Raw genomic sequence first — 11,975 nt, 5'->3', positions numbered from 1 at the left:
GTGGCTCTTGGTTCTTTTTATTATCCTGCCTGTTCCAGAGTCTCCTCGCTCGTTCCGACACGCACAGAGTCTTTGTCAGGACCATCTCTTCCAGCTCTTGAAGAATCACCAATTTTTAAATTATTACTCCTTTTCCCCTGCAAGATTCTTGAGCAGAACTTTGCACCCTGTTTCTTCCTGCTTGGAACACCACGAGCCAATGGTCACCTCTGTCTGCAGGAACTGGAAAAGTGAAAGGTTTGTCCAAAAAAAAGCATCCAGGAGATGCCTGTGGGACTCAGGGAGGTGCAGGACAAGGGGACGGCCCTTCTTTACCACCTGAGGTAGCTCTCAAGAAGTTCCTGGGCTCACTCCTGTTTTGATTTAACAGTATGACACTGGAGGGTTGTCTGTGGCTCACAGGGACTGAGGAGCAGAGCTGGAGCTGTGTCCTCAAACTCACCACGGGCTCAGTGCCATGGGCAGTACTGCAAACCCCAGAGTTACAACCCAGTCCCTCCTCTGTTGAGTTCAGGATTCTGCCAGGCAAACTGGGATAGGGAAAAAGATGGCGTCCAGCTGAATATTCTTGGATATCTCTTTTGGATATCAGGATTTTGGGAGTTGGTGCCCAGACTGTGAGTGTGCTTCATCTGGAAATTGTGCTCCCCTTGCCAGGCTTGGCTCTGGGCTTGGGAGCAGTCCTACTACCAAGACTGCACTGGAGTAGTTTACTAAAGTTGACACCCACTCTGAAAAAAGGGTTTTGAGCAAGTGCCAGTTGGAAATCTGGCCTGAGCCTGCCTTACAAACGGGGTAATTTCTGTGGTTTTTAGCCAGCACATAAAAAGCAGCAGAACAAAGCAGAGGGGATTCCGTGGGTGGGGAGCATGCCTGGAGTCACGAGCACTTGGAGCTACTCACAAGTGGAGCAGAATTTGTCAACTCTGGCAAAGCAGCACAGGCTCCACTGCAGCAGGGGTGGCACAGCTCTGCATGCAACGAGCCCAGACCTTCCCCACCTGGTTTTACAGCACAATTCCACCCTGGCCAAAGGTTCTGCCTTTCCCCCCTTCCAATCCCAGCTGTTGAGCTCAACTGATCTGCATTGAAGGGCAGAAAACAATTTTTATTCTGCTTAACTCTCAGAAAAGGTAAGTTTGCATAGGAAAGATGGAATTTCCAGGGTGATTCCTGGGCACTAGAAGATCATTTAGGATTAATCCAGACTATTTATACTGGTGATTAATTACCTCAAAAGAGAATTAGGATTAACTGGGAAAAGTGGGTGTTTTCTGTCCATCCCTCTAGATGGTGCTGCTACAGCACCAGAGAACCATCACAGTTACAAAACTGCAACCATTTCACTAAGCTGTGAGGGCTTTGAATCCTATTTATTTCTCCTGCCTACCAGCATGAGGCTGCCTTCCTTTTTTGGGGTTTCCCAGGAAAAGCTGGATACCTTACTTTGTCCTGCAGCGTTTCCAGCTTTGCAGGTTCCTCCTCCCACTGCACTCAGGAGCAAACCTGCTGTGCCAGGTGGAAGGAGATGAGGGCTTTGACACCTGATAAATGAGAGGGGCACAGGGGATTCTTATTCTTACATCATCCTGCTTCCCAAAGCAGGAATGGTCTGTATTCTCAGTTCCCTCCAGAAGAAAACGTGGCACAGGGACCTGTCCTTCCTACTACACATTTCCAATTTTAGTGCATTACAGTCCTCACCCTACTCTGCTTGTGCATGGACAGCCTAAAATTCAGAGTGACTTCATTCATTAATTAAATTCTTCTTATTTTAACACCAAGAAAACTGCTTGGGCCACAGTGGGTGGTAGAATAACTCCCTAAGAGATCCTTGTTCACAGTCCTGCAGCTCAGAGCAATGCCATACATACCCTTAACCTCTGCAGTGGAGAAGCAGCACATTTAGCAAATAAAGGTGGTGGTGAGAGCAGCTAAGAAGTGACAGGTGACATTTACAAAGCCATGGAGGTGATGATGGTGGAACTGAAAGTCGGGGAGGGGCCGTGCTGCCCACAGCCTGTGCCGTGTGCTCAGCATGCTTGCACAGAGCAGTCCTTCAGCACCGGGCTGGCAGCTCAGGTGGGTCACAGGACCAAAGTCAAGGCTGTACAGAGTCCAAGGCAAATAGAAGGGAATTTACACTTCCCCGTGTTCCTCCCGACAGCGCAGAGCTCCCCTCCAAGCTGGCTGGTGTGGCATGGTCCTTCTGTCTTCAGAGCCCCTGCAAGGGAGACAATTCCTCTTGGAGCTCACAGGGTGAGGATGGAGTTAGCACAGGAACTGACCGGGGGTGAACAAGAGTAAAAGATCCAGATTTTAATCTGTAGCACACAAATTCCTTCCTAGAACGTGTTTCCTTTGGAGACAGAGCCCTCACAGTCCTCATGGGCACAGCTGCCCTTGTGCAGGGGAAAGTGAAGATTTCCCAACTCCACAGCAAGAGCTAAAGCATAAATGCATCGTGGTCTGTGTTGGTTTGGGGTTCAAGCCATACAAGTACACCCCACACCTAAAGACACCTGTGTGGCTTCTGAGGGGAAGCTCCAGCGGAGCACAGCCACGCTCCAGGAGCCTGCAGCCCCACCACAAGGAAGCTGAGGGGGGGACAGACACAAGGAGTGACCGCTTCTCCATGACCCACCTTGGTGCCGCTCACTGCGCTGCCTCCCCTCTGCTACTCCTCCACAGGCACAGCACAGTTCTCCTTGTTTTCCGATGGAATTGCAAGGTAGTCTGTCCTGTAGTTGGAGGGAAGGAGGAAAGCACACAGTGTAAAGCCCAGCTTGGGTAAACCCACCTTTGCTGAATGCCTGGAAGCATCTCTGAGGTGACAAAGGTCACCTGTGGATGCTCACAGTGGGAAACTCCTTGGCACAGGCAGGAGCAAACACCGGGTCTTCCCTGCTCCAAAATCCCACAGAGCCAGCCTTCCTTTGTACAGAGAGTGCTCTAATCCCAGCCAGGTGTGTGGAAAGATGGGAATGGGGCAGGATGAATCCAGACCTTCCAGGAGAGCCTCTCCACATGGCCCAAACCTGGAATACGGCTCACTCCTGCCTGGTGTGGGGCAAGGGGGCACAGTGTGGGTGCTCCTAAACACTGCAAGGACTTTGGGCTGAGCAAACACCAACCAGCCCATGGCACAGCCAAGTTCAGTCTTCCTGCAGTCTTCCAGCATGTTGGAATCACTACTGACTTTGTTGACCTTTGTCGCCCTGTTCTTCTAAAGTTCTTCCAAGCCATCTGATGTTTATGTTTTTGTAATGGAGTTTCTCACACACTTTTCATGTAAATAATGATTGTTTACATTCCTTTCTGGAGAAGAATTGATAGACTGTTGGTTTGACCAATGTGGTTGGAGAGGTGGCAATTTCATCCTCCAATCCATGGTCACTTTTGGAATGCTATAAATACCGAGGTTTGGAAATAAACTATCCCCTTTTTCGCCTTGGACATCTCAGAGTGTGAGTGTCGCTCATTTCCTGTCAGATTGCCACAGACCTTATTGAGGATTTCTGGCAAACTACACAGGGTCTGTCCCATATTGTGGACACCCTGCAGGCACAGGTCCCTGCTGGTACAGAACCAGTTCCTTGGGGTTTGACAGTAGAGGAGGTGAGGCAGAAGGAATTAGTATTACACGATTTATTCAATCATCAGGAAGAAAGCATCACCAATTTTAGACCTGATTGTCCTGTGCTAGCACGGCTCTGTGCACATCTGAGAGCTCTGGGACACCTGAAGAGCCCTTGCAGAACAGATCTCACCTCCAGGGGCTCCACACTTACGCGTTTTCCTGGGCAGCCTCCTCTGCCTTGGACACCTTCCTGTAGCAATAGATCATCTCAATCAGCAGCCACAGCGTGAGGAAGACCAGCAGAATGTACATCATAATTTCTGAGATGACAGAGGTGAAATCTTCTCCAGCTGTGAATAGAATGAAATAACCCCTGATCATTTCCATGCAGCTCCATGGACACCTCCCACCCTTGTGTCATCCTTCCTAACCCACCTTGCCAGAATCTCCAGGTGCCTTTAGGCTGTGAGGGGGAGAAGGGAGGGATGTGCAACAGGCAGGGCTCGCAGAGGGATCCAGCAGGCACAGCCCTGTCTGTGCCTCGCATCCTGTGCCACCCCCACATCCTCAGGGATTGCTCACCGCTCTCATCCTCACGCTCTGCTCCCCCCCGTGTCCCACTCGCTGCTGTAACTCGGCTCTGTTGTGCCGCCAGTGATTTGTGAAGGATCAAAACACCGAGAGGGAGGGGAAAGGGCAGACAAAAGGGCTGAGAGCTCCCGGCGCTCTCTTCAGAGAGCAGCAGAATCCCCTGTAGTGTCTGTAAGGTGCCGCGATTGCAGCGCTGAACCCAGCAACACCAGAGGAGCAGAAAGCCTCGGGAGCACCACAGAGGGAGGGAGGAGAAGCAGGAGACTGGTGTCAAAATGGAGAACGAGTGGTTGTTCCAGGAGGGAGGGGGCGGCAGCAAGGAAAGGGAGAGGCAAGGCTGTAACATCCAGAGCAGCCGCGGAGGAGCTGGAAACCTCAGCTGGGGCCTGCCCAGCTGTGCCCAGCTGTGCCCAGCTGTGCCCGGCCCACTGTGCCTTCCCACGCTCACACACAGCCAGAGAGTGCCCAGAAACAGCCTCAGCCGTCCAGCAAGCCACAGGTTTTCCCTCCTGAGCCGCGTTTGTCAATGCCAACCTCAGAGCCCTCGCCTGACAAACTATCCGCGGGTGACAACACCCACGGCCAGTGACAGCACAGAACGCCCTCCTGCCCTCCTGCACCACCGTGAGGGGGTCACCCTGTCACCATGATAGTGTCTGAAAATCTCCTCGCCAGGATTTCTTCTCCTGGGAAGCTGGGGAGCTTCAGTTTCTCTCTGTTTTGCGGCTTTGGAATGTGGTTTGGAGATTGTTTATCCCAGTATGAGAATTTTTCTTCTTAATGACCAATCACAGCCAGCTGTGTCAGACTCTCTGAAGAGTCACGGTTTTTTAAATTATGATTCTCTTCTAACTGTCTGATGTATCCTTTTCTCTATTCTTTTAGTATAGTTTTAGTGTAGCATTTTCAATATAATATAGTATTGCAAAATAATAAATCAGCCTTCTGAGAACTTAGAGTCACATTCAGCTCTTCCCTCGTCCTGGGAACCCACAAATGCCACAAAAACCCCTCCTACCCTCCTGCACCACGGTGAGGTGGGTCACCCTGGCCAGTGAGAGCACAAAACACCTTCCTACCCTCCTCCACCATCCATTGCAGCAGGGATGTCACAACTCTGCCATGCAACAAACCCAAACCTTCCCCACCTGGTTTTACAGCACAATTCCACCCTGGCCAATGGTTCTGCCTTTTCCCCCCTTCTAATCACGGTGAGGTGCATCACTATTGTGGTGTGATTTCAGGCTTCACCTCAGAACCCCGGGTCCCTCCCCTGAAGATTCCCTCCCAGGTGTGTCAGTCACCTCTCCTTTCCCTCCCTGACCCCTCCCAGCACTGTCTGTCAGTCCTGGAATTCCAGAAGGGCATTGAGTGATTGGCAGATTCAAAGGATGCCCTCCACCCCCGGGGGGCATTGGGACATCCAGGTGTCCTTTGTCCCTTGAGACCTCCCCTCCTGTCCCTGGCTGGTGGCTCCCTGTCCCTTCCCTGCCCTCTCCCCGGGGTTAAAAGGAGCAGCACCCACGGGGTCAGGAGTTCTGCTGGAGCTGGGGCTGGGTTCAGAGGCTGTGGGCCAGAACAAAGCTCTGGATCCAAACCCTCCATCAGAACCAACTCCTTTCCTTCCCCATGGCCCTAAAGCTTCTCCACAGAGGGAAACCTGAGGAGCAGCCCCTGCATGGGGGAAGCTCCATCCCAGCACCACCAGAGCTCCTGCAGGCCTGGACTTGTCCCCACGTGCCCAACTGGAGCACCCAGCCATGGCCAAAAGTGTCTGTGGGGTGAAACACCACCCAGCCATGGCCAAAAGTGTCCCTGGGGTGAAACACCACCCAGCCATGGCCAAAAGTGTCTGTGGGGTGAAACACCACCCAGCCATGGCCAAAAGTGTCTGTGGGGTGAAACACCACCCAGCCATGGCCAAAAGTGTCCCTGGGATGAAACACCACCCAGCCATGGCCAAAAGTGTCTGTGGGGTGAAACACCACCCAGCCATGGCCAAAAGTGTCTGTGGGGTGAAACACCACCCAGCCATGGCCAAAAGTGTCTGTGGGGTGAAACACCACCCAGCCATGGCCAAAAGTGTCCCTGGGGTGAAACACCACAGTGCCAGTGTCTGGTCCAGCAGCAGGGCCAGACAAGCTCAGGCAGGTCCTGCCCACAATATTGGTAATTATCTCAAGAGATCCCCCTGGGCAGGGGCAGCACAAAACCCCCTCGTACCCTCCTCCACCACGGTGAGCTGGATCACCCTGGAGCTCTGGAAGAGGGGCCGGTGGATCTCGAACTCGAACTCGCGGGTGATGTTGCAGGTGTAGACGCCCGAGTCGTTGAGGGTGACGTTCAGCACGGTGATGGACACGTCCTGCATGTCCTTGCTCCCGTTCCACTGGATCCGCCCGCTGAAGCGGCTGGGGAACTCGTGGTTTGTTTTCCTGTACTCGTAGATCTGGGAGGGAATAAACAGAAAGGGATAGATAGATCTGGGAGGAATATATATAGGTGTAGGTATAGATATATAGATCTGGGAGGGAATAAATAGAAAGGGATAGATAGATCTGGGAGGAATGTATATATATATATATATATATATATATATATATATATATAAATATGATAGATCTGTGAGGAATATATAGATAAATATAGATAGATCTGTGAGGAATATATATATAAAATATAGATAGATCTGTGAGGAATATATATAAAAATATTGATACATCTGTGAGGAATATATATATATAAATATTGATAGATCTGTGAGGAATATATAAATAAATATTGATAGATCTGTGAGGGAATAAATATAAAGGATATATAGATCTGTGAGGAATATATATATGTATATATAAATATAGATAATCAATGAGGAATATATATATAAAATATAGATAGACCTGTGAGGGAATAAATATGAAGAGATATATAGATCTGTGGGGAAGATAGATAGATAGATAGATAGATAGATAGATAGATAGACAGACAGACAGATAGATAGATAGACAGACAGACAGATAGATAGATAGATAGATAGATGATAGATAGATAGATAGATAGATGGATAGATAGATCTGTGAGGAAATAAATATAAATGGATATATAGATCTGTGAGGAATACATATATAAAAATATAGGTAGATCTGTGAGGGAATAAATATGAAGAGATATATAGATCTGTGGGAAGATAGAAAGATAGATAGACAGCTAGATAGATGATGATAATTGACAGATCTCTGAGGAAATAATATAAAATAGATAGATCTGTGAGGAAATAAATATAAGAGATATATAGATCTGTGAGGAATATATATGTATATAAATATAGCTAGATCTGTGAGGGAATAGAATAAATATAAATGGATATATAGATCTGTGAGGAATATATATGTATGTAAATATAGATAGATCTGTGAGGAAGATAGAGAGAGAGAGATAGATAGATAGATAGACAGACAGACAGACAGACAGATAGATAGACAGACAGATAGATAGATAGATAGATAGATAGAGAGATAGATAGATAGATAGACAGACAGGCAGACAGATAGATAGATAGATAGATAGATAGATAGATAGATAGAGAGATAGATAGATAGAGAGATAGATAGATAGATAGATAGAGAGAGAGATAGATAGATAGATAGATAGAGAGAGAGATAGATAGATAGATAGATAGATAGAGAGATAGATAGATAGATAGATAGATAGATAGATAGATAGATAGATAGAGAGATAGATAGATAGATAGATAGAGAGATAGATAGATAGAGAGATAGATAGATAGATAGAGAGATAGATAGATAGATAGATAGATAGAGAGATAGATAGATAGATAGATAGATAGATAGATAGATAGAGAGATAGATAGATAGATAGATAGATAGATAGATAGATAGATAGATAGATAGATAGATAGAGAGATAGATAGATAGATAGATAGATAGATAGATAGATAGATAGATAGATAGATAGATAGATAGATAGACAGATAGATAGATAGATAGATGGATCTGTGAGGAAATAAAGGGATGTGCTGGTTAATCTCTCCCTTGGACAACACCATGCACGAGCCAGGGCCAGCATCCCCCTCCAGCTACACTCAGGGATGTTCTGAGCTCCCTTGGTAACAGAGCTATTCATATTCCATCATCCTTTGCCTCCAAGTATCAGGTGACTTTACAAAAGACAGGAAAATGAGTGATCAGGAATCCAATGTCTCCAGCAGAGAGGGAGAAGAGCTGAGGCACAGCAGAACGCAGATGCACGTGGACACAAAAATCAGCAATGGGACAGAGCCCTGGGGCTCTCCATGCCCAGCAATGTGCCTGACTGGCAGTGCATGTCAGACCACCTGAGGAAACAACCACACAACAGCCACAGTGAACACCAACAGCTCTTTTTGGGAAGCCCTGGGGTACTCAGCTGAGATGGAAGTGCTGAGGACAAATATGACAGTGTGACATTCTGGCTGACCACAGTCCCCACGTGGTCCCCCCAGTGACCCATGGTTGGTGTTCTTTGGGTTGCCACTGGCAAATGGATCCCCCAGGGCACTGGAAGTGAATCCCCATCTCATTCCTTAGCCTGGCCCTTTAGTTCTCAGACAGAAGGAGAATATTTGTCATCCTTCCTGGCCCTGCTCTATCACAGCCACTGATTTAATGCTTCAGACTCAGATAAAATAGCTAGAAAGAAATGTGCACTCAGCCTTTATCTAGTTCTCCATTTCTCCATTCTCTCTTGAATTCCAGCTGCTCCTCATCTGTCCAATTTCCATTCTGATTCACTCTGAAAATCAATTTTACCTTTTCCTGACAGGGATCCAAAGCAGCTCCCAGAGATCCTCCCACAGTTGGGATAACACTGCTTTCTCTGAGGCAAAAAAGAAGTAAATCCTGCCCTGCAGATTTATTTTTATTAATTTCACCTCCAAAAGAACAGCTTTGGGATGCAGAACTTATTCAGACAAGGTACCAAGGGTCAGTCATATTTGACATCCTTAAGGTATTGGGGGAATGGGACTGGAAATTGGCATTGATTAATCTACAACCCAAATGTTTGACCTCAACAACTGATTGCAGCTTTTCCTGCCAGGAGTTCGTGCTGTGCCCAGGTGTGGAAATGGGAAAAGCAAGGAAAGAGAAAGGACTCAGGTTCCAGTCACACATACAGGCTCATCCTTTCCCCCGTTGGGCCTGTAGTACCACTCCACCACCGTGCTGGCTGTCACCTCTTCCCTCTTCATGCAGGAGATGCACAGCAGCTTCATGTCTGTCCCTTGGACAGCCTCTGTCTCAGATGGGACTTCCACACACACTGAGGAACAAAGTCCAGCTGGGGGAGAGGAGCAGCAGAGAAAGAAGTGTTAAGACAATTAGAGAGATATCAGTTATTCACATCTTGGCATGAACGTCCCTAATGGAAAATGGCTTGTGCTGTCTGGTAACAGATTAAGTCTCAAATGTCAAATTTTACCAAGCTTCCTTCTCCTGAGCTATTAATAATTCATAATAATGAACAGAGGGTGATCACTTCACACAGATTCACCTCTCCAGCATCTGCTTCACCACAACTTTCATCTTTCCCTGGTAACTAATGCCACTTTAAAGGCATTGTTCATTGCCTCCCATGCTTGCTGGGCACGCTCTTGTTGGAGCAGCAATTACAGTCTGGGATGAGGGCAAGCCCAGCATTCCAGAGTGGAGGAACAGCTCGCTCTTTGTGCTAAGCTGGAAGGTCTGGATGCTTTAATTTAGCAAAACTGGGAGGGTCCAGCACCCTTCCTGTCCCTGGGCTCCATGGCACTACTGGGAGCCAAGGGGCTTGGGCAGGAGTGAATTGGCAGCAGGAGGAGTTATTGATTTCCCAGGCATTCCTGCTCCAAACGCTTCCAATCAGAGCTGTGCTAAGGCTGGCAACTCTCGAATGCTGCTCTTGCAAAGAGGACAGAAATCCTTGCATGTGAAGCCACACGCTGGAGCAGAAAGGGATCGTTTCAGCACCACGTCTCCGACCAAATCCCTGCTGACATTTGTCCCCCGGGCTAAACAATCCCGGGCTCTGCCTGTCCAAGGCTGTCTCCAGAGCCCAGACGCTGACTTTGCTGGCTGCTCCCTCCTCCCCAGCCTCTGAGGCACCATTAACCACTCTCAAGCAACGTATTATCCCGGGACTATTCCTGGAAGCAGCCTGGTTCCAATTCTCCCGTACTACCAGCTCCAGCGACAGCAGCAGCTTCCAGGGAGAAATTAGGAAAAGCTCCTGGAGCCTGCTTTGCTCTGAGAAACGAGATCTGTACACACAGACAGGCACCCACACACAGGGCTGAAGGCACACGCACATCGAATGTGCCAAAACCACCCGACCTCTTCTCGTGGCAGGAATCAAACTGCAGCTGCAATCGATTGATTAACTCCAGTTTACACAGACTGCCCGGGAAACCGGCACTAAAACACCTCTTAATGGGCTGCACACCCTACCGGGGCAACTCGATGTCAAATTACGCTGCAAACCCCAGACCGACAGCAAAGGTTAAGGGACCAGCACATGCTTTGTGCTCGGCACGGAGGTGTTTTCACTCCCTCACACCCACACCAACTCCGCACGAGCGTAATTCCCTTCTCCCGACAACAAAAGCCCCACTCGGAGGGCAGGATGGGAGGGAGCATCCTCCCTTCTTTCCAGCAGCGCCCTGCCAGCCCGAGCCCCAGGAGGGAGAGGGAATGGCAGCACCTACCCCAGAGCAGCAGGGCGAGCGCGGCCGCGCAGAGCAGCCGCGGCAGCGCAGCCATTGTTGGGAGCCGGGCGGGCGCTCAGGCTCCTCGGCAGGATGCTCTCGGATGCTCTCGGATGCTCCTCGGGTGCTCTCGGGTGCTCTTCCTCCGCTCGCCGCGCTCCCGGCGCAACAGGAGGCCGGGCAGGGAGCGGCCGGGCGGGCGCGGTCCGGGGGCTGCGCTCGGCCGCGGGGGCGGCAGCACCACGGACAGAGCCCGAGCCCGAGCCAGACAGAGCCCGGAGGCTGCACAGAGCCCGGAGCCTGCACAGAGCCCGAGCCCGGAGCCAGCACAGAGCCCGAGCCCGGAGCTAGCACAGAGCCCGAGCCCGGACAGCTCCGCCGGCTCCCCGGCTCCGCGGGCGCGGCCGGCGCTGCGCAGGGCGCGGGCGGAGCGGAGCGGGAGCAGCGTTGGATCAGCAGCAGCAGCAGCAGCAGCAGCAGCAGCAGCGTTGGATCAGCAGCAGCAGCAGCAGCAGCAGGTGCCCCGCGCCGAGAGCGGCTCCGCGGGGCGCGGCCGCGGCGCTTTTGTTGCGCGGGCTGCGAGGCGCAGCGCCCGGCGGGGCGGATGCCTGGGAGGATGCCGGGGAAGATGCCGAGGAGGATGCCGAGGAGGATGCCGAAGATGCTGGAGCAGCCCGGGCGGGGGGCACGGCCGGCACATGCGCGGCCGCCTCCCCCGGCCCCGGGCGCGCCGGGCTCCTCCCGGCTCAGCGCAAGAAGCCCAGGGCTCCGGTGGTCCCGCGGGCAGCGCCCAGCTTGGCTGGAGGCGTCACACAGAGGATATCACATAATCACGGAGTGTTAAGGCGTTGGAATGGAGATCAAAGCTCAGCCAGTCCCACCCCCTGCCATGTGTGGGGACAACTCCCACCCAGCCCCATCCAACCTTCGAGCGCGTCCAGGGCAGCCACGACCTCCCTGGATGCCCTGTCACCACCCTCACATCAAAGCATTTCTTCCCAAAATCTGAATTTCCCCTCTTTCCATTTGTACCCCTTGCTCCTTGTCCTGTCTCTACAGACCAGCATC

General features: G+C 50.6%; 1 protein-coding gene across 1 annotated transcript; it reads right to left on the bottom strand.

Annotated features, from left to right (window-relative positions):
- On the bottom strand, positions 1 to 11,073 carry SCN3B (sodium voltage-gated channel beta subunit 3). Its single transcript, XM_030231086.2, has 6 exons — positions 10,908 to 11,073; positions 9,342 to 9,505; positions 6,395 to 6,620; positions 3,792 to 3,930; positions 2,645 to 2,741; positions 1 to 2,224 (listed from the first exon to the last, which is right to left on the bottom strand). The coding sequence occupies exons 1-5, from the start codon at positions 10,960 to 10,962 to the stop codon at positions 2,678 to 2,680; spliced, it is 648 nt and encodes a 215-aa protein (XP_030086946.1). The 5' UTR covers positions 10,963 to 11,073; the 3' UTR covers positions 1 to 2,224; positions 2,645 to 2,677.
- Between the last annotated feature and the right edge of the window lie 902 nt (positions 11,074 to 11,975).

This window comes from Serinus canaria, chromosome 24, assembly GCF_022539315.1.
Source record: "Serinus canaria isolate serCan28SL12 chromosome 24, serCan2020, whole genome shotgun sequence".
Classification (NCBI taxonomy): Eukaryota; Metazoa; Chordata; class Aves; order Passeriformes; family Fringillidae; genus Serinus; species Serinus canaria.
The sequence above is the reverse complement of the archived record's forward strand: the minus strand, read 5'-3'. Positions and strand labels throughout refer to the sequence as shown.

What these genes read in the sequence shown, in the direction of transcription:
- SCN3B (XM_030231086.2), bottom strand. Translation starts at nt 10,962, where the DNA reads ATGGCTGCGCTGCCGCGGCTGCTCTGCGCGGCCGCGCTCGCCCTGCTG. An exon ending in ACGGGGGAAAGGATGAGCCT is followed by an intron (nt 6,621 to 9,341) that starts GTATGTGTGACT and finishes ATTCCCTCCCAG; the next exon opens with ATCTACGAGTACAGGAAAAC. An exon ending in GCTCACCGTGGTGGAGGAGG is followed by an intron (nt 3,931 to 6,394) that starts GTACGAGGGGGT and finishes TTCTATTCACAG; the next exon opens with CTGGAGAAGATTTCACCTCT.